This window comes from Pyrus communis, chromosome 14, assembly GCF_963583255.1.
Source record: "Pyrus communis chromosome 14, drPyrComm1.1, whole genome shotgun sequence".
Taxonomy (NCBI): domain Eukaryota; kingdom Viridiplantae; phylum Streptophyta; class Magnoliopsida; order Rosales; family Rosaceae; genus Pyrus; species Pyrus communis.
Genome location: NC_084816.1, coordinates 17,566,682 through 17,585,881, shown reverse-complemented (window position 1 = coordinate 17,585,881; position 19,200 = coordinate 17,566,682). Strand labels below are relative to the sequence as shown.

The following is a 19,200-nucleotide window of genomic DNA, read 5'->3' as shown; positions in this document are numbered from 1 at the left end:
TACATTTCATCCAAAATAAAAACATGTCACATCCAAAGAGCAAAAGCCATACACTTTTGATTAAGTCTTGGCCCATTGCAGTAAATGATAATTGTAGTAACCAATTCAAAGTGAAGGTAGAAGAGGAGTTACTCATTAAGAAAATCAATCACTTTAAATCGCGACAAATGGTAGAAGACTAAAATGAGATAGGTTTCTTTCATGCCTAATCTGACCTCTTCTAGTTCCCTTAAATTGAAAAAATATTCACTCTTACCTTTATTTGATCTTGAATCTAATCAATCTTAAGCACCATAGGAGCATTGAATCTAATCAATCTAACGAATTGGTTATCTAACGGTCCCAAAGGATTGCAGATGACATTCAAGCTCACGATTGCTTGAAAAATAACAGAACTAGAATATTCTCAAGGCGAGCTCAATGGAGAAGTCAGCAATAATCGCCTGACCCAGTGTCCTGCCTATATGACGCAAGGCTGTCGTCAGTCACAATTTAAATTATTAAAAAAATTACTAAAAATTATTAAAAATTTTAAAAAATACTAATATTTTAATACGAATTGCCTAGACTATTCAATTTAGAGGTGGAGATGCACTTGGCGATTATTGTTCATTTAAGGGGATTGAGTTACCTATTGCCTAGGGGCTGTACTACACTGGAAATGCACTCAAAAGCTTTCATTATGAAGCAAACTGTCTATTAATTTCAAAAGAAAACATAATGGGCGGACTTGATAGTGTAAATGGGATTCCGCCTTACATATGATTTCTTGGGAGGGTCTAATTTCTCCAAGCTTGTGTGTTCGATTCTGTTCTGAGAAAGTGAGAGGAAAGGACAGATATTTCAATCCAAGAAAACGAGGTTTGTTAAATCATAAAGAAGCAGACTTTCAATTAATTCCAAGAAAACGAGGTTCAACAGAACATGATCAACCAACAGAACATGATCAACTAAGCCAGTAAAGCTTAATGAAATTATATAAGGAAGTCAACAAGTTCTGGAGCAACAAGGACTTGAGCTCCCTTCTCCCCCAAGAAAGAAACAAAAATTCATAACCACTTGATCTAACCAGGCCGTAATCCCTCATAAGCAGGAATAAATATCCAAAATCCAAAATAATTTATACTAAATGCATCAGTGGAAATGCTATTGATGTCGACACTGATTCCATGACTACGGTTCTTATGGTGTCTTCAATGCTTGAAAAGTTTCATCCATTGTTTTAATCTTATTGATGGGTACAGGAGGTTTCTTTTTAGACAGTGGGATTGCAACATCAAGCACATCAACAGAGAACTGAACTTTGCTGTGGATTATTTGGCAAACATGGCTTGTTCTTTCGATCTGGGCTTAAATATTTTGGAGACTGCTCCTAGTTCTCTTTCTTGTATTTTGGATGATGATAAGGAAAAGCTCATGCCTGTATCAATATACGTAAACATGTATATATGCCCTAAACACTGCAATTCATGCATTCGGTTCTTGTAGTTTCTTCGTGACACGCCTCAATATTTCTTCGTTGGAGGAGATGACAGGTTAGAATCGATGCTCCATGCATGTTTGATAAAACAAATATGGCACACCTCAAATACCAAAACTGGTCTTCTATTATAACAATATCCTTACTCTTTCAATTGGCTAATAAATACATTCATGCATACAGAATAAAAAATGAACCATATATATATATGGTGGCCACAAGATTTTAGCTATAGATCGAAAATGCTGAAATAATTCACACTAAGACGATGAAAGTGCAACTCATGGTTGAACCTCATTTGTTTCAGCTTGCTCGGCTTTATTTCACTCTCCGTTTCCACGTTGCCTAAATGACAATAACAAACCAGATACAGACTATTAGCTTAAACTGTAAATCAGTCAATAATTGTTTAAAATACGATCATTCATGCATGCATGCATAAGGGTGGCATCCTCTTGAGATTAAACATTGAAATCAATGACCTGTATCTATTGCTTGAAATCCAGAAGCTATGTCTAACAAGTTAAAAGAAGATTTGATGTCTCCTATATATTGATAATTATCAACCATGAGTTATATATAGGCAGAAGGAAAATACATCATGAAAAATTGTATATAGCTTTGCAAGAAAGATATTCAATACGAAAATTAGCACTCGTGATATGTTTTGATCACATTGATGATTACTTCTCCAGTACAAGTGGATCCTACATACCCATGTATGCTTCACCTCAATTGGAGAACCGGTTAATGAACGATGTGGTATAAATAACAATTTTCTTTTGTTAACAACAATAGTGATTAGTGAACAAGATTTATTTATTTATTTATTTTATTTTTTTTGAACATTGATATTTTTACACTAAAGAGGGGGGGGGGTTCGGCTAAGCCATACAATGGGCAGCCTAATTTGGTATCGAATTTTTCATCCACGAGATTTTAACCTAAAACCTCTCACTTCCAAGTGAAGAATAATACCACCAGACCGTAGTACTGAATGGCAACAAGAAAATTATTTTTACAAAGCTATATATATATGTTTGGATCCAAATATTCACCATCGGCCCGTGCAATCAAGGCCGTTGAGTGAGCATAGCTCTCAATCGTCGGATGGAAAAGTGGAGATAATTTTTGTCATTATTAAAGGATAATATTATGGCTTTTATCATAATAATTATCTTTTAATATGAATTATCTTAGCATCTTCTTCAACCAGGTAAATAGGGTACGAATTATACCCCGAAGCAAGTGGTACAGTTTATATTGGGATTGGATATGCTGCAAGATGATATTAAAGATGATGGCTTTGGGTGATGATGAGACAAGCCTAGAAAAGCTAGGTTTTGGTGGTTGTGTAATGATGACCTAGGAAACCTAGGTAGGCTAGGCTTTTCTTGTTTTTGCATGGTGATGGAAGTAAGAGTTTCTGCTGAAGGTTTTTAATGAGATCAGAAGCCTAGGTGGGCTAGGTTTCTGATGTGGTATGGTAAAAACCTAGATAGGCTGTTGCTTATCTAACTGACGAGTTTGAAAAGTCAAGGAACAAATCCCACGGATCAATTTGAAGGATATGCTTCAGCTCTGCAAATTAGGATTGCAGTGGAACTCTACAAAATTATCTGGCTGCGCCACACAACATTTTCCTATAAATACAAGACTTGGTGCAATGGAAGAATGACCTCCAATTCAACACACAACTGCCCTGCGCAAAACCTCTCAGACATCTTGAGATTTTTTTTTTCTTTTTCCTGCCGACACATCTTCAGTTTGGATAAACAACATTGTGAAGGCAACCGACGAACACCTTCAGTTTGGATAAACAGCACTGTTGCTGTAGAATCAGCCGACTGAGGAGCACCTTCAGTTTGGATAAACAGCACTGCGTCGAGGCCGACTAGTTACCTATCCAAGTCTCGATCGAGAAAGGTTTCCGAATCCTTATTGGCAGAGGTCATCTTATTAGCCTTCTCAGCGAAGTAAGGTGTTACGAGTTACGACATTCGGCACATTGAACGCCGAGTGATTTTATGATTGGATACTCACAAGTGAGTTTCAGAGTTCGGCATTCTGACGACCGAACCACATTCACCATCAAGACATACATCACCTTTGAATACTTGTGTCCATATAGTCTGGTGTCGATTCGACGTGCTTATACTCTCACAAATATAATCACTGTGACCGAATCCAGCGCCGATGATTTGTGAACTTCGCAGAACTAGCAGCCTTGTCTTCAGGCGCGAGAATCCAAAGGCCAAGGTTTGTTCCTTCCTCGGCCGCAGTCGCAAGATAAAGAAGTCAGCAACGCGCTCAACACAACATCAACAAATTTTACTCCTCGGCCGAGCTCGGCTGACGAGTTGGCACGCCCCGCATTCAACCGAAGAACGTAGTTAGCTTATTAGTTACTCGGCTTGCGCGCCACGTAGGCTTTGTAATTTCTAAGGTCAACAATATATAGCAGTGCATGTAGGTGTGAGAGGTGAGTTTTAAGTACTGATTTAGGATCAAACTAAGAGAATGCAGCAAATTAATCCATGTTGATAAAAAAAAATGCATGAAGGAAAACAAATGGTGATAAAAGCATTATATGTACTAACCGAAGTCTTCTTCGAACTCCTTTTCGATTGATTTCTAGAAAGAGAAACCAGGCTATCCAAGTAGATCAAAATGCTACCAACTTTGTCAACTCCACGAATTGGTAGATCCCAGAAGTTTTCATCGTCATCAAAATTGTACATTAGTAACCTTTCGCCAATTACCATCAAATCATGAGTTTTGGTCCAAAAGCCAGTATGAGACAATTTGTGATAGGGGATGGAGACTCTCATTTTGGTCCAAGACTCCTTAACTCCATGTTCCTTCATCACCCAAAATTCATTGTACGTTTGATCATGATCGGCGTCGACATTATGTGATATGCACAACCATTCTCTGAATAGCCCTAGCTCGATTGGAGGGCTATTCTCGATGGAATATTCCGGAGACAGTTGAATTTCCCGAACTTCCTCCTTTGCTAAAACGAGAGATACAATGACGGAAGACTCAGCTTCATATTCACCTGTATGCATCAACCAATGAAGTTCGCCATTCAGATGGATCCCGCGTACTTTAGTACATTCAAAACAATTGAAGTTGTCGCGAATCACCCGCCACGAATTGGTTTCTAATGTATAGACACAAAACTCGATTCCGTGATTAATGTTGATCCGCCCGCAGACCACCTTGTGTTCATCAGTGGAGTGATCATATCCGAACCCACAGAGGCTCGAATAGCGATATGGTTTTGGTGTCCTTGGTAGTATCTTGAGTTCCCTGGTTGCGGGGTTAACCAAATGTAACTCCTTGCTTTCATGTAACTGGCACAACAACAAGCCATTGCAGTAACAAATTAACGAAACCAAAATATCTCGCTCTATGCTGTAAACAAAGGCGAGCTCAGTAGCCGTCACTAAACCATTATCACCAACGTTATTGACGCGATAGTTAAGATATACATCCCGATCGATAAACTCGTCAAGATACGAAAAGTAGAGGGATCGATTTTCAACACCAGTAAATACGAGCCTTCGTCTTTGGTGCATCACATCGTTATACTCAAGGGCTTTGTTGAAGTGTACATTACCAAAATCATGGTCGGAGATAAGAGAACGCCACGGCTTTGACACGCACTTAAACCGGCATAAGGACTTCACCGCTAGCCTTGAGAGAATGTTGATTATGATATCTGATGGAAGGACATTAGGGCTTTCCGTGAGCTGGTACTCCACCTTCACGTGCCTCACGTTCATCGATCTCTTCACAAAAAGAAAACTGGGTTATGCTTGGTTGCTACTTATACTCCAAACCCTAAGAAAGCTTTTGAATATGTACGGAATTGAATGCAACATTAGTTCTGTTGTAGAAAGGGCGACGACGGAGAAAAACTTGGTAAAAACGATTTAATACACCGGTTGTCTTTGTCTCACGCAGCGTATAACAAGATAGGAGTGGTTTTCGCGTGACGAAGGCCGCATTGCAACATGTGGGTTTGTTGGAGACAACTATGGAGATTTGGTAGGAATTGGTCAAGTTCTACAAGCAGAAAGTGTGGCTTGTAAAGTTTAGTTTCCTATCATTGTGGAGTCAGACTCCAATATTGTGCTGTGCAATCCTGACCAGCCATCCTAAAGCCAATCAACCTCATAACTGTCATTAACATTACATCTTGCCCTTCCTCCTGAAATCCTGAACATCAAAACAGATGAAAATAAACTAATCTCGTGAAGAATCAAAAACAACCAATGATTTAACCTCCGCTTAACTTTTGATTTTGCATTGCGCTACTAGTGTACAGTGATTTACAGAGAAAAACAAACACATACTAGTATACAAACTATCTGCTTGAAACTAATGGTCTGCTGACTGATGCCGGTTATCCTTCTACAAACTCAACATCGCTGAATATTCCAAGTCTTGAATTGGTGGAGAGGATCTCAGAATTCTTGAGTGTAAAGCCACGAGGAAGTGGTAAAGGTAGTCCTTTCCAAAGGTATAAATTCAAATACGGCACAACAACAGTTTTGAGGATTGTTGACAATATGGCCTGCAATTTAAACATCTTGGTCATATTAATATCAATGAAGCAACGACTTTATATTTGTGAAAGGAGAAAGTAGCAGGAAAAGATGAGTCAAGTTTTCCCTATGAGAGTTAATAAGCCACATCGTCATAGACAAATCAGACAAAATGCATTTTAAAATATTCTTCTAGTCCGTAGACTTCGTACTAACATTCAACTTAAAAAGGTATCACCCCAAAAATAAAAGGAAAACTAATGAAAAGGGCTTGAAAACTTTGAGTTTTAATGAGAAGGACAAAATAAAGGGTAAAGCGAATAGTACCAGGTTTGATTTTTTAGTGTAAAAATGTGATTTTTCGTTAAAATGAACAGTTCCGCAGGCTTTTCGTTAAAACTCCCAAAAATAAAAGGTAAACATTCTGCAGAGGGTATCACTAATTTTTTTGGCTTACAATTTGATACGGGTTCATGAGTACTCACAATTGGGCTCATTAATGAGCAATTAAGACCAAGAGGTCCAAAATTCACTAGGACCCTGTACTGTCTGTCCTACTTGATGTAAGAGAAAATGTTTATATTCCAAATATGATCGGCTTACTGAACGCTATTACCAAAGCACTTTTACAATTCTACGTGATGCTGATTCTGTTCGCCTACAAGGCTACAACCAGATCATGTGCTCTTTGAAATACATTAGAAGCTTAAAACAATGATTAAAATCAGTTCATAAAGGAAATTACCTGAACAAGACGCATGTGTAGGTTACCAATTTCACTCCACTTCAAGGAAGCTGTAATATCATTCAATTTAACAATGCCAGCTAGTTTGTTCATCGAGATCTTTGGAGAACATGAAGCATGAATCTCCTGCACCACCAAAAGGCATTTGGAAAATCATAACAGACGTGGGAATAATTGTGCATAAAACTAATGAGGACACATATTCCGATGAAGCATACCAATGATATGCAAGCAACTGATATTACTTCATCATCATCCACGACACCAATTGTCACATCAGAGTAAACAGTGAAATCAATGCCATTGTTCGCAACTCTTATTATTGGTGGAGAAGATACAGAAATATTAAGTTCCATATCTTTATCTGGGTATTGCTTGTACAGTTGAGGAACAATGTGTTTCCACTGAGCAGTGTTCAGAAGGGACTGATCTGGTATCTTGTTGATTGTCCGTTGCATATAATTGGCCTGACCAAGACAAGGGGAAACAAAAATATTATGTTAATTTAACTATGCAACTTGGTCTCTGTAATATAGATGTATAACAACAAAAGGGTGCAAATCAGGCAAGGCAGAGGTCAGTTTTTGAATGCTCAAGTAAGATATGGTGTGAGAAGTAAATAACTTAAGACAACCTTAGTGGAGGAGGAAGTATAAAGTGAAGAAAGAAAAAAAGATCATTGTTAAGAATGGAGCGGAAAAGCAAAATCTTACGTTGTAGAAAACTAAGGACACTGAGCTAAAGACATTTTCATGTAATGATATCTCAACCATCTTAGCTGGAGCATTGCAGGGAACAGGATCTAGTGAACCTTTATTGTATAAACTGGAAGCAGAATTATCATCAAGAGCCGTGAAAAGACCATTTATCTGAAATTCAACGGAAGGATTACTCAACACAGGATTGCCCACAAATGTAACATTCAAAGCTGCAATATCATCCAGTGCAATTTGTTTTGGAAGCGATTGTAGTAAACTGTCAAGCTTCACTATTCCTTCTCTGACTTTATTGGAAATATTATCTTCAACTGCAGAAATTATTTGGCCTTTAAAGGCATCCACTAATCTGAAAACCAAAGGTAAGAGGATCAACTACAATACATTGGTATCGGAGAAAAGATCATAAACCTTATGGGTGGACCTTATGTAGTCTTAATTAATACAGGTTCAGAGGCTGAAATGACCTTTAACCGAAACAAAAGAGGCACATAACTCTTTATCAAAACAAAGTTAATTAAGAGGATTGCATACCCTTGGTAAAGCCAAGATGCTCCACCATCTAACTTAATGGCGATATCCTTCACATAGCAACCGCATTCCAAAACAGACAGCTTAAGAGTTCCTTCTTGGTCCTTCAAAGCTAAGGTAACACCCACTTCCATACCTTCAACCTTTTTCAGAAGCAACAGCACTTTATAAGAATCAAACAAATGGAGGGGAGAGAGGCTTCAGAATAAGATTTCTATGAACATGTTCTTAGTTTAATTGGTTCCACTCCTCTACCTTGTTCCTATCAAAATTTTGACCTCAACGAAAATCTCTCTTCACTCAGTGATCTTGGAATGCACATAATGCATAATACACTACAATTTATTACAGCAACTGACCACGGAACCATTTTCCATACCATTAATTTCTAACAGTTCACTGTTACATCTTGTAAAATTGTGCGATAATATCAGTTTCTACTTAATAGTTCTGTTGAGCTTCTCCTAATGACAATTAGATATACTTTAGGGCCTGCACAAAAGTAACCAACCGGAGACTTCCTCCTTATTTGGAAGTTTTTCGGTTTGACTTGGAAACATACTCCATAGACTTAAACCCATTTAAGCCAGATATTAATGATAACAGTAAACAAGACTGCACATTCAACTCCAAGCTGGTCACTTCTCACTGTCCTCAAGAGGCAATGAAAATGCAGTGGGTGGCTACCCAAGGCGAGACGCCAAGGGGAGGTGCATAAATTCAATCTCAAGTAGAATTGAAACTACAAATTTATGACAACCAATTATCACAGAAGTACAATCTACCATAATCCTCATATGCCTTGGTTCATAATTCAATGCAATTAAAGCAAGAGAAAAGTAAGATAGCATTTCTGAGTTGGTCAGTGTACCTGAATGGAGGCATGCCCACTATCTGAAATATCAAATAACCAAGTGCTATAAGTATACTTCCAATCCATGCTCAAATTTGCAGTGGCTCCTGAAGCAATTAAAGCAATACCAGAGTCACCGGTCTCCACGTATGAAGAGCCAATTTCCACATTGTAAATTAAGATATTCGACAGAACAATATCAACTTTGCCAACAAGTGGGATTTTGATAGACTTTTCGATTTCGGGCAGCTGAAGGGGGATTATGGAGGAAACAGCCTGTTCTATCAGCAAGTCCTTGGTGAAATCAAGACCCTTTCTGGATACGACCACAGATATGAATCCTTCTTCTTGGGTAGTTGCAGAAACCAGAAAAAGTGATGAAATTATGAAGAAAATTGCAGATTTCATTGACTTTGGGAAGGAACCCATCTCAGATAATGGCTAAATTAAGCTACCGCAGCATGCGCCACGGAAAATTTGGAGTGAAAGGCAAGAAATTTTCAGAAGAAACCCATAAACATAGTTGAAAAAACAGGTTAGATTTCAGCAGAGGGCAATGGGTAATACAAAAATCAACTTGCTCAAGGAGTGGATGGGGAAAATGGAATTTTGGGTTATTGAGGAAAATTTGAATTTTGATGGATCGTCAATGGTGATGAATCAGTGGAGAGAATGAAAGAGCAACAGGTGGGAATTGTAGTGTTTGGGTGGAACAAGTTAGTTGGTTGACGTTTTGGAGTTTTCTTCATTATGTGAAGGGTAGTTTGCACTTGTGGCTGGACTTCCGGAGGAGGAGTTGCACAATAAAAACCTAGGAGCTACTCAGGTGCCTGGTTAGGATCTAGAGCCTGGACGGTTAAACAGAGCTGAGATAAATTAGGTTAAGTAATTGATTATATATGGTATAAATAAGTGCTTAAGTGCTTATTTATACTTAACTATAAGTATATAATTGTATTGTAATACATTACTTGCAAAATAAAATGACATGTAAATTATAAAGTATTATAATATATTGAAAACTTAGGGAATAAACATATAATGAGTATTCATCTAAGTATTTAACAAGTCTCTTGCATTTTATTGACAAAATAAAATGCAAAACAAAAATTATAAATTTTTTGTCTAAATGAAAATCGAGACCTAGGCGGATGCTTAAGTAGGCTAGACAGATATCTAAACGGGTCTAAGTGCACTTCCTTAGTTTTCAATCGTTAAAAACAGTGCTAATAACATATCACCATTTATTGGACGGGCCACCACAATAACGTTAAACCCACTGCAAATAAATTGTTCTGATCACTAATTTGGTAACTACATTAACAGATCCCAGTCCGCATCCACTTCAAAACCGAAGTTATCTGCACACTTTTTTCCATTTTTCCTGTAAACTTCTTCATAATTCTGGCTCTTGATTCTCTTAAAGAGGGGTATACTATGTTTGTGTCAAAAATCCGACAAAGTGGACTACTCGGAAGGGGCTTCGACTACAACCATTTTTGGAGCTTGTCGCGTGTTCGATAAGATGGTAAGTAGAGATGTGTTCGTTAGGGGGGTTTTGACTACTTGGAATGCGATTATTGCAGGTCATGGGTAGAATAAAAATGGGCGCATTCTTGCTCTCACCATAACTATGCATATGTTCACCATACACCTAATCATCTATCTCGTGTCCATGCTCCGCTCAAGAACAAAACCGTATGAGTTCACCTTATCTATCCATCGCTACAACTTCATTTCGCATCTTTTTATCAATATGCACTCTCCGTAGCAATAGCGGGTGATTTAAGATGCTTATCGCCATCGTAACAGTTGAAATTGGTGTAGCTTAAAACATCATTCTCAAGTTAAAAGAACAACCAGATAATCGTAAAGAGCTTTATTGCCCACAAGGACAAAAATAATTGTTTACCATTTGTCCCTAATTCAATCAAATCCTTCTATTCAGGTTCCAAAGGAAGCAATAGTGTCCGTTTCGGAGACCGTTCCGACAATCACAAGGAAAACGAAACTATAATTCATATAACAGGCTAGCCAATGCACACTACTCTGACATGTACTAAATGAGAAATGGTAGAAGCAGCAGGCATACAAGAAAAGCAAACCCCACAATCCAAACCAGCGACGAACAGAAAAGTACAGCTTTCTCCAGTCGTTGGAGGACTCAAACACAAACGCTCACCCTAAATTCTGTGTATCATGTGAGAGATCCTCCATCCACCTTGTCTGTATAGGCTGTTCACGTATTAGGCTCCTGGATAATGACAGGCAGTCTTAACCAACCTCAGAGAAAGTAGTCTGGTGCAGGTTTCTTGGCAGGCGCGCCTCTTGACTCCTGCATTTTATCACCATCTTTTAGCGTAAAATATAAGGGAAGTGGGACAACAGGAAAAAATAAATAAAAAAAAAAAAAAAGAAAAACAAAGACAGTGGATACACTCACGGTCCATGCCACTGAATTGAGTGTCATTCTTTTGTACATTTACAAATTGCAAATGTAGTAACAAATCATACTAATTATTTCAATATAATCCAATTCAGAGACTGCATTTCAACTTTTTCCAGATTTTATTCACAATCATGTTGAGTAGAATCCTTCAAACAACCAGTGCATCTTTTTTTTTTTTTTTTTCACTGGCTGCATGATCCCACATAACACCAATTACAAGTGGACAACACAAACAAAGTTTCACGGTGCTGCTCAAAATAAAGAAAGTTTCCTATTTTTCAAGAAAAATCAAATTTTTGTACACACCTGTGGAGCAGCATCAAAGACACGAAACTGCTTATTAAGATTTTCATCCAGCTCAAGAATTGCAGCTACATTACCACATCTGCAACAGACCATCGTTGAAAACTCAGTATAAACCTTCAAACTCCGGAAAAAAGGGGGAAAGGTTGGTTGCAGATCCCTAACTTACCTGTAACAGTAATTTGGTGCTGACCAGACAGTTACGATCTGGTTATTGAACATCCATTTATACCCTTCCATTACCAACTGATGGGCACGGCATATATAGTCAATGTTGTTTGCATGGTTAAATGGGGTAACAACACTGCCACCAAAGAGGTAACCAGCACCACGCGGACTCAAACCCCAACCATCCACGATATCTTCAGGATCTGACCAAAGTAGGTCACACATGCCACCATCATGAGGTACTTCTTGCTTCCTATCAATTGTTCGTATCTGCCAACAGAACATGTTGGTCGGTTAGCATACAAAGGAGGGACTAAAAACTAAAGAAAACATAGTAACAACTCAAACTCAAAAAGGATTCTCGAACCTGATCCAAGGTTGTAATGGCAGGAGAGAGACCACCATGTACACTGAAAATCTTATTTTCGATGAGAGCGGACAGACTACATTAAACCACCATAAAAATTCAAAATCTGTAAAGGAGAAACAATATAATATGCCCGAGTCTCGGTCTCTATTGGAAGCAGTTTAAATGAAGACTAAATTAAACTGACTAATGGCGTGTAACAGGGTAAACAAAGAGTTTACTTTGACGATTTAGTACTTGCTTCTAAACAAAGGATGCATAGATAAACTTATAAAACAGGACACCTACTGAGTTGAATGTGGAACGGTGGGCAAAGTGCTAAAAAGAAAAGACAATGAGAAATATGGGAATCTAACAGCTGGAAAGAATTTGAGAAAATTAACGCATTAAATTAAGAAAATTCTAACAAGTTTTCGATATGGGAATTTTGTTAAAATAGTGTAACGACAGTAACTGTTTCAAGCAACAAATAATGGCAACATCCGGTTATAATGATCTCAACATCCAATTTGGATGAAATTTAGAATGAATTTTAATAACTTTTTCTCCTTTTCTATACATACATTTGAATCCCAAGATCTATCACAATCCTGCCCCACCACCTGCTACCTCAACTAAGGCCTAGGGGATCCTTTCCAAAAGAAAGGAATGGTAATTTGATAACTAATACAGGGTTTAATTAACAGATCATAATATCCTATGATCTCCTTCAAAAGAAAATAAACTGTCATAACCCACTATGAAACTAGATTTCCAATACGAAAAAAATAATCAGTCCTATCCTTCAACAGAAAACTTATGTGATAGAAAAGGGCAAACCTCAGATAATCGAATATATCCGTGCAATATCTCCAAACATTGACGGATCCATACTTTCGTAGACATTCATCGTAGAATCCATACACCTGTCTAGAAAGGATAACTCAGTAAATATTCTGAATGGGTAAGCACTAAACAGTAGGCACCAGTAGAAGAGACTTAACCTGTGTGATCTGACGGCTCTCGTGGTTTCCTCTAATAAGAGTTATCCGATCAGGATATCTAACCTGAAATAATTATTTTGTGTTAAAATAGTAAAAAAAGAATGAAATAAAGTAATGAATAAACCATGAAACAATTAGATGAACAGTAAGAATAGATGCACAATCTGTAGATATTGTCAAAACCTAGGCTATCTAGCATCTCTATCAAAATGTATCCCTATCCATTAGCTATTCTTCTACTAATTCAGGTAGGAAATTCGTAGCAGTAACCTTATCTGTACTAGCTTACAGTTCTAGTAAAAAGAAATTTTTTTTTTATTTTTAAAGAGAGATGTAATGTTCCACTTCCTTTCCTCAACCATCATGAATCAATATTTGTGTTATGTACCCTTCAATCCAAAATCAATTTACAAAAAGCTTTACGAGAGTTCAACAACCAAAGACTTGTGAGTGAACTATGATAAGTCTTTAATGCAGTTGTATCATTTGGAAGAAGTTCTATCATCTATAAGAAACAATAGTGGCAGGAAAATGGAAAACATAATACTAAATATCAAGTACTAAACAAATTTTAAACTTTTCATTAGCAACTTAAAGACATTGCGTGCTCTTAAGACCAAAACCAATACTCTTAAAAACTTGACCCAAATCAAGAATCCTTGTAAAGTAACCTTCACATCGACAGTTTCACTTATTTAGCTACTTTTATTCCATCATTTTATTTTCCGATTCTTGCACTACTGCATCACTGTGTGGTTTCCAGTGCAGGAGATCCATGACATGGAGTTTGGTGTACTATACACAAACACCAATCTACTGAAATCAAACAGATCCTAAAATTTTAAAATAGGGTTATCTTTTGAAGCAATATAAACAACAATGTACTAGAAACTTTTGAAGAATATGACTAACACTTCAAATGTACATAAAAACATCAATCGCCTTTAATGATATAAATAGCAAGTCGAGTATCTTCAAATGCCAAAGAAATCAGGAAAAGTAGAGAAGAATATAAGCATGTCACCTTAAGGGCAAGTAGGAGTAGAAATGTCTCAACGGAATAGAATCCTCTGTCAACAAAATCTCCAAGAAACAAGTAGTTAGTCTTCGGGCAATCACCTCCTACTTTGAAAAGCTCTTTCATGTCATAGAATTGCCCATGGATGTCGCCGCATATCTATTCATCAAAGCATAGAGAACAATAATAATTAATCAGCATGAAGCCCGCAACATTCAGGATTTAAATACTTCGTAATAAGCACAAATTGTAGCGAAAATATAGGCCGCTCGTCAACAAAGTAAATGGTAACTACTGTTAATACTATATATCGCTCCAAATTCTAAACCCGACACGCATTTCTTTCAACCATTTGATTATCCAAGTAAAAATAGGAAAACCCAATTGAAATATCATTCTAAAACCCTTAGCTATATCCTAGAATCCAACACTATTTTACGGTTTTTTCTTCATAAAGTCGGGTTGCAATTACATAAAAATTGAAAAATCAAAGACAAACCCACTTGTCTCGAATTAAACATCGAAAAACATTGCCAAATCAAATCCATCCCAAACAAATCAATAAACCCCCAGATAATTATCATAGTACTACTTCGATGACTACCCGAAAAATCCACTGAGCTCGCAATTACATACATACATACATATATATATATATATATATAAAGAGAGAGAGAGAGAGAGAGAGAGAGTACAGTGACAGGAGCATCGACTCTCTGAACGTTGCTCTCTTCGACGAGGATTTCCATGGCTTTGAGGCAGAGAGCCTTCACCTCCGACTCTTTGAGAGGCTCGCACTTCTTTAGCTGCTCTATTTGCCGGTCTAGGTCTGACATCTCTACCCCCTCTCTCTACTTTCTCTTTCTACCCTACCACCTTTTCTCCCCTTCCTCAGCCCCACGCCGCCCAGACAGCCGCCGGCACCACCAATCCTCTCTCTAACAGTGAGATAGTGAATTTGTGAATCTCTCTCTCTCTCTCTCTCTCTCCCGTCCTCCACAACCTTGTCTCTCACTCTCACTCCCTTTTTTTTCTGCGGGCTCCTCTCACTCTCAGCTCTGCAGATTTCTTTTATTTGAGTTTTGCCCACTTCCAACTTTATCTTTTGCTAAATGCCCCCATCTAAATTTCAATCTTTCAAACAGATGAAACGACATGTCGTAAAATCGCACGACAAGTCGTTGGACCCGAGAGTCACAAAGCGATTAACAGACCTTGGCAGAACTTATTCATCCTCAAGCTTGCGAGTTAGAGAGAGAGGGGTAGAGAGAGAAAATGGCATGGAGAGGGAAGCTATCTCAGAACTTGAAGGAGATTAGGGTTTTGCTCTGCCAATCGTCCCCTTCAAGCGCATCGACCAGGTCCATTCAATCGCTTTTTCTTTTTTATTATTTTAAATTATTTATTATTCATTATTTATTTTTTACAGAAATGGTAAATCTTTGTTTGAATTTGCAGAACATTTGTGGAGAAGAATTACAAGGATCTGAAGAGTGCAAACCCCAAATTGCCCATCTTAATTCGTGAATGCAGAGGGATTGAACCTCAGTTGTGGGCTAGATATGGTATTCCCATCCCACCCTTCCTTTTTTTTTATATTGATTTTTATTTTTATTTTTATATTTTTCAGTGATTTTTAGAATTCGAAATGCTTAAATTCAAGTAAATATTGTGTGTCGTTTTCAACAAAAAAAAAAAAAAGAATTGTGTATCATCATTGGGTTAAGGTAGATATTAGCTCTCACTGCATTGCCTTGTGATTTATGAATAATTATGGAATCCAACATATGACTGCCGTCTGTTTGGTTGCTACTTGGATTCCAGTCTTTTTAATGATTCATAAGATGGTTTCTAATAAGCACGCACTTACGCACACAAGTATATGCATCTTTTAAATGATGGAGTCTGCTCATTTTAGGGCCTTTTTTTATAACATTTTTTAGTTTTTAAGCAAATATAGAGAAGGGGAAATAAGAGAATAGTGGGAAGAGAGAAAATAGATCTGAGTTAGTAAGGAGAAAATATATATTGGATAAGGAGAAAATGTTTGAGAGGGGATGATAGGTTTTTTTTGGGTGAAAAAAAGTTTAGGAGGAGGGGAGGCTACTCCATCCCCTCAGGGCATACCACAAGCCTCTTTGAGGCTCTTTGAGAACTTACAGAGGGGTCTTAGACTTTTAGCCTCTTTTTTGGTTTTTACAGATAGCCCACCAAGAGGGATTGCCGGCAGCAGGGCCGGAACTAGGCCTTGGTATAATGCAAAGAACAATCCTTACTAACTCAACCAACCATCGTTGGCTGATAATTTCAAAAAAAAAAAAAATTGTTTTAGGTTTAGTGGGAGCTGATCAACTAGAGGAACTTGAGATTTCTAATTGTCGGAACACTTCAATATGTTTGTAGTCTAGACTTGCAATAATACCCTTTTATTATAACTAGAACTATGTTTCACTTCAAGATGCATGTGAAAACTGCTAAGTAACGGAAAAAGGGGTGCAGCAGTATCTTGGGCAAGTGCATTGAACATTTTATAATTTATTGGTTAAAACTATTTACCATGTTTTTTCTTTGGTTCAGTGTGGAAAATGAGTTTTTATTTTTCCTTTGTCCTATGAACTAATTACAAGTGATTGAATAAAAAGTTTGAATATTTACCGGTCAAGTGCTTGTTTTCTTCACCTCCATCATATGTATGAACAAAAATGTGTATTTAAAGCCTTAGAAAATTCTAGTTATTTGATTATTGATAACTTTTGAAAATAAGTTAATTCCTGAACTAAAGTTTCAGGATGTTAGGTTTAGTCAAACAATATTAGATGTATGAAAAAGATAGATGTCGCCCCTGTTACTCTGATGTGCTGAGTTTCAGTTACTGTTATGACATGTGTCACCAAATTTATGTATTTTGTTTAAGTTGAAGATGCCACGAGAGGTCAAAAGAAGAAGAATTTAGGTTCCGTCACTTAGAAGAGCATGATTGCTAGCAATAGAACATGTCTTTTTCAGGTGGCCGAACAATAATGGTTCTAGCTAGCTTCCACCAGTTGGTTCATAGGATTTTTTAAAAGTTGGAGCTAAAACTTTTATTAATTTCCTCTTATTTCATTTCTTCTGTACGGAATCCTTTAGAAATCCCAAGGCTTGGCTATGCTTTCTATTTTACCAATAACGCACATGTTATGGACGTGCATGGACTAATTTGAATAGGTCATGTTAGAATTGTATATCAAGTATAGAGAAATTTTGCAATAAGCAACCTTAAAGGTGTAGGGACTCGAGTCTGCCTGCTTTCACCCTATTGGATAACAGCTTTACCTATCTAGTCGTCATATTGGGTGAGGATTAACAGCAAAGTGGGTTTGGATATGACTACTTGACGAATGATAAACAACACTCTCCCTTCACAATAAGGTGCCTGTACTTAATGACGCACTTTCTGCCACGCTGTGTCATGGTCTGATATGGGAGGACTTAGATGGAATGGGTTCACCGCCATTTGGCTTCCCTCGTCCAATAATGCAATATCATGTGCAAGTTTTTCTCCACATCGCAATGTGTTATTGGATTGAGACGCCACATGGCGGTGAACCTGTTCCATCTAAGTCCTTCTCGTTATATTGCTCATTCTTAATGTACTTTTATTCAACCTATGTACGTTCCTTTTTTGGTTCTTTAGTCGTGTTCTGTTAACTGGAATTTTGCACCATATTGCTCCGCAAACTAAACGTTTGATTATTTAACAGACATGGGTGTTGAGAGGGGCGTTCGATTGGAAGGTTTAACAGAGCCACAGATTTCAAAGGCACTAGAGGACCTTGTTAAAGTGGGGGAGTCTCTGAAAGCCTGATAATCGACAGTGTGAAATGAAATAAATTTGCATTCACGGGAAATTCATTCCTCTGACGCCTGCCCTTTATATAGATCAGGCGTTTCTTGTGTAAGATGATTCTTTGGGTTGCTTCCGCAGTAATGCGTGTGTTGTAGTTTGAATAATTCATGTATTTTCCATCTTCCATTAAGAACAAATCTTCTGGAATTTGAATTCTGCGCTTCCTTTTCGAGTTTGCCCTTTGTTGGCCTAGTTATCAAGATGCAAACAAACCCGACATTGTGAGTTGCAAAAGAAAATGTTTCACACACCTCTTCACACTTTCGACACACGTTTATTAATTCATGTCATTTGATTTTTATTCGAACCAAAGGGCCAAGAATGGAGAACACTATGATGGGGGAGTACGCGAGCGTGAAAATCACTTACCTAACCAAATTGAAAATTGTGAAAATAAAAACATGGATTATAAATGCAACCACCCTTACCATCATTACTCTTACACCGCCATTCATTGATCCTTTTTTAACTGTTGACATCACGGGCATGATGTCAGCCCACTATCGCCACCATCCCCCAATCACTATCGTCGTCACCACCCTCAACCACCGCAATTGGAACCACCATCGTCACCACAACAGCACCATCGGTCCTCTCCATTGAGGGACACCAATCCGACAATCGAATTTTCATCCCTTATTTATATATATCATCCTAAAAAAGTTTATCAAAATCGAATATCATTTAAGACGACTTGTCTTAATTTAATGAAAAAAATAGACGAACATAATTTTGTGTAACTAAAATGACTACTCTCTAATTAAGTGGTTACATGATTTTCAGTCTTGATGCTTTTTTTTTCGAAAATAATCTTTGAATTAAGAGATGAACGTTCAACGATTGGACCATCAAAATTTACTATAGATTGGGTCCATCTAGCTTATTTGAGGAATCATCAACGGAAAGGGACTATTACAAAAATATTACAACCAAACACAAATTGATTAATCGTGTTCTTTGATACCAGCTACGTTTTCTAAGTTTTCATTCCCATAAAATTATCTCGAGCTAAAGGGCCAAATACATTTTCAAATTATAAAAAATACAAAATTTTATTTATCATTTTACTAAATAACTAATAATTATTTAAGTCTTATTAATTGAAGGTGTAATTAAGTGGAAATTTTTTATTTTTTATTTTT

The 19,200-nt window shown here is 37.4% G+C and overlaps 4 protein-coding genes across 4 annotated transcripts; 1 reads left to right on the top strand and 3 right to left on the bottom strand.

Annotated features, from left to right (window-relative positions):
• Positions 1-1,798: 1,798 nt before the first annotated feature.
• Positions 1,799-5,494, bottom strand: LOC137715862 (F-box/kelch-repeat protein At3g06240-like). The gene is made up of 2 exons (XM_068455213.1): positions 4,081-5,494; positions 1,799-1,825 (listed from the first exon to the last, which is right to left on the bottom strand). Exons 1-2 carry the CDS (start codon positions 5,269-5,271, stop codon positions 1,799-1,801), a joined length of 1,218 nt encoding a protein of 405 aa, XP_068311314.1. The 5' UTR covers positions 5,272-5,494.
• Positions 5,495-5,618: 124 nt separating this feature from the next.
• Positions 5,619-9,699, bottom strand: LOC137715861 (putative BPI/LBP family protein At1g04970). Its single transcript, XM_068455212.1, has 6 exons — positions 8,900-9,699; positions 8,032-8,171; positions 7,495-7,846; positions 7,000-7,248; positions 6,782-6,907; positions 5,619-6,065 (listed from the first exon to the last, which is right to left on the bottom strand). The coding sequence occupies exons 1-6, from the start codon at positions 9,308-9,310 to the stop codon at positions 5,895-5,897; spliced, it is 1,449 nt and encodes a 482-aa protein (XP_068311313.1). The 5' UTR covers positions 9,311-9,699; the 3' UTR covers positions 5,619-5,894.
• A 1,046-nt stretch (positions 9,700-10,745) lies between these two features.
• LOC137715100 (serine/threonine-protein phosphatase PP-X isozyme 2-like) lies at positions 10,746-15,201 on the bottom strand. Its single transcript, XM_068454324.1, has 8 exons — positions 14,865-15,201; positions 14,176-14,328; positions 13,152-13,214; positions 12,988-13,073; positions 12,169-12,244; positions 11,803-12,071; positions 11,637-11,715; positions 10,746-11,216 (listed from the first exon to the last, which is right to left on the bottom strand). The coding sequence occupies exons 1-8, from the start codon at positions 15,003-15,005 to the stop codon at positions 11,166-11,168; spliced, it is 918 nt and encodes a 305-aa protein (XP_068310425.1). The 5' UTR covers positions 15,006-15,201; the 3' UTR covers positions 10,746-11,165.
• Positions 15,202-15,384: 183 nt separating this feature from the next.
• Positions 15,385-18,231, top strand: LOC137715099 (NADH dehydrogenase [ubiquinone] 1 alpha subcomplex subunit 2). Its single transcript, XM_068454323.1, has 3 exons — positions 15,385-15,530; positions 15,628-15,734; positions 17,913-18,231. The coding sequence occupies exons 1-3, from the start codon at positions 15,445-15,447 to the stop codon at positions 18,014-18,016; spliced, it is 297 nt and encodes a 98-aa protein (XP_068310424.1). The 5' UTR covers positions 15,385-15,444; the 3' UTR covers positions 18,017-18,231.
• Positions 18,232-19,200: the final 969 nt, after the last annotated feature.

Excerpts from the sequence above, each read along its gene's own strand:
- LOC137715862 (XM_068455213.1), bottom strand. The coding sequence starts at position 5,271 with ATGAACGTGAGGCACGTGAAGGTGGAGTACCAGCTCACGGAAAGCCCT. Across the intron at positions 1,826-4,080 it reads GGAGTTCGAAGAAGACTTCG|GCAACGTGGAAACGGAGAGT; the intron begins GTTAGTACATAT and ends ATTGTCATTTAG.
- LOC137715100 (XM_068454324.1), bottom strand. The coding sequence starts at position 15,005 with ATGTCAGACCTAGACCGGCAAATAGAGCAGCTAAAGAAGTGCGAGCCT. Across the intron at positions 14,329-14,864 it reads GAGTCGATGCTCCTGTCACT|ATATGCGGCGACATCCATGG; the intron begins GTACTCTCTCTC and ends TTTGATGAATAG. Across the intron at positions 12,245-12,987 it reads GATATATTCGATTATCTGAG|TCTGTCCGCTCTCATCGAAA; the intron begins GTTTGCCCTTTT and ends GGTTTAATGTAG.
- LOC137715099 (XM_068454323.1), top strand. The coding sequence starts at position 15,445 with ATGGCATGGAGAGGGAAGCTATCTCAGAACTTGAAGGAGATTAGGGTT. Across the intron at positions 15,531-15,627 it reads CCTTCAAGCGCATCGACCAG|AACATTTGTGGAGAAGAATT; the intron begins GTCCATTCAATC and ends TTGAATTTGCAG. Across the intron at positions 15,735-17,912 it reads TCAGTTGTGGGCTAGATATG|ACATGGGTGTTGAGAGGGGC; the intron begins GTATTCCCATCC and ends ATTATTTAACAG.
- LOC137715861 (XM_068455212.1), bottom strand. The coding sequence starts at position 9,310 with ATGGGTTCCTTCCCAAAGTCAATGAAATCTGCAATTTTCTTCATAATT. Across the intron at positions 7,847-8,031 it reads GCATCTTGGCTTTACCAAGG|ATTAGTGGATGCCTTTAAAG; the intron begins GTATGCAATCCT and ends TTTGGTTTTCAG. Across the intron at positions 7,249-7,494 it reads TGTCCTTAGTTTTCTACAAC|GCCAATTATATGCAACGGAC; the intron begins GTAAGATTTTGC and ends TGTCTTGGTCAG.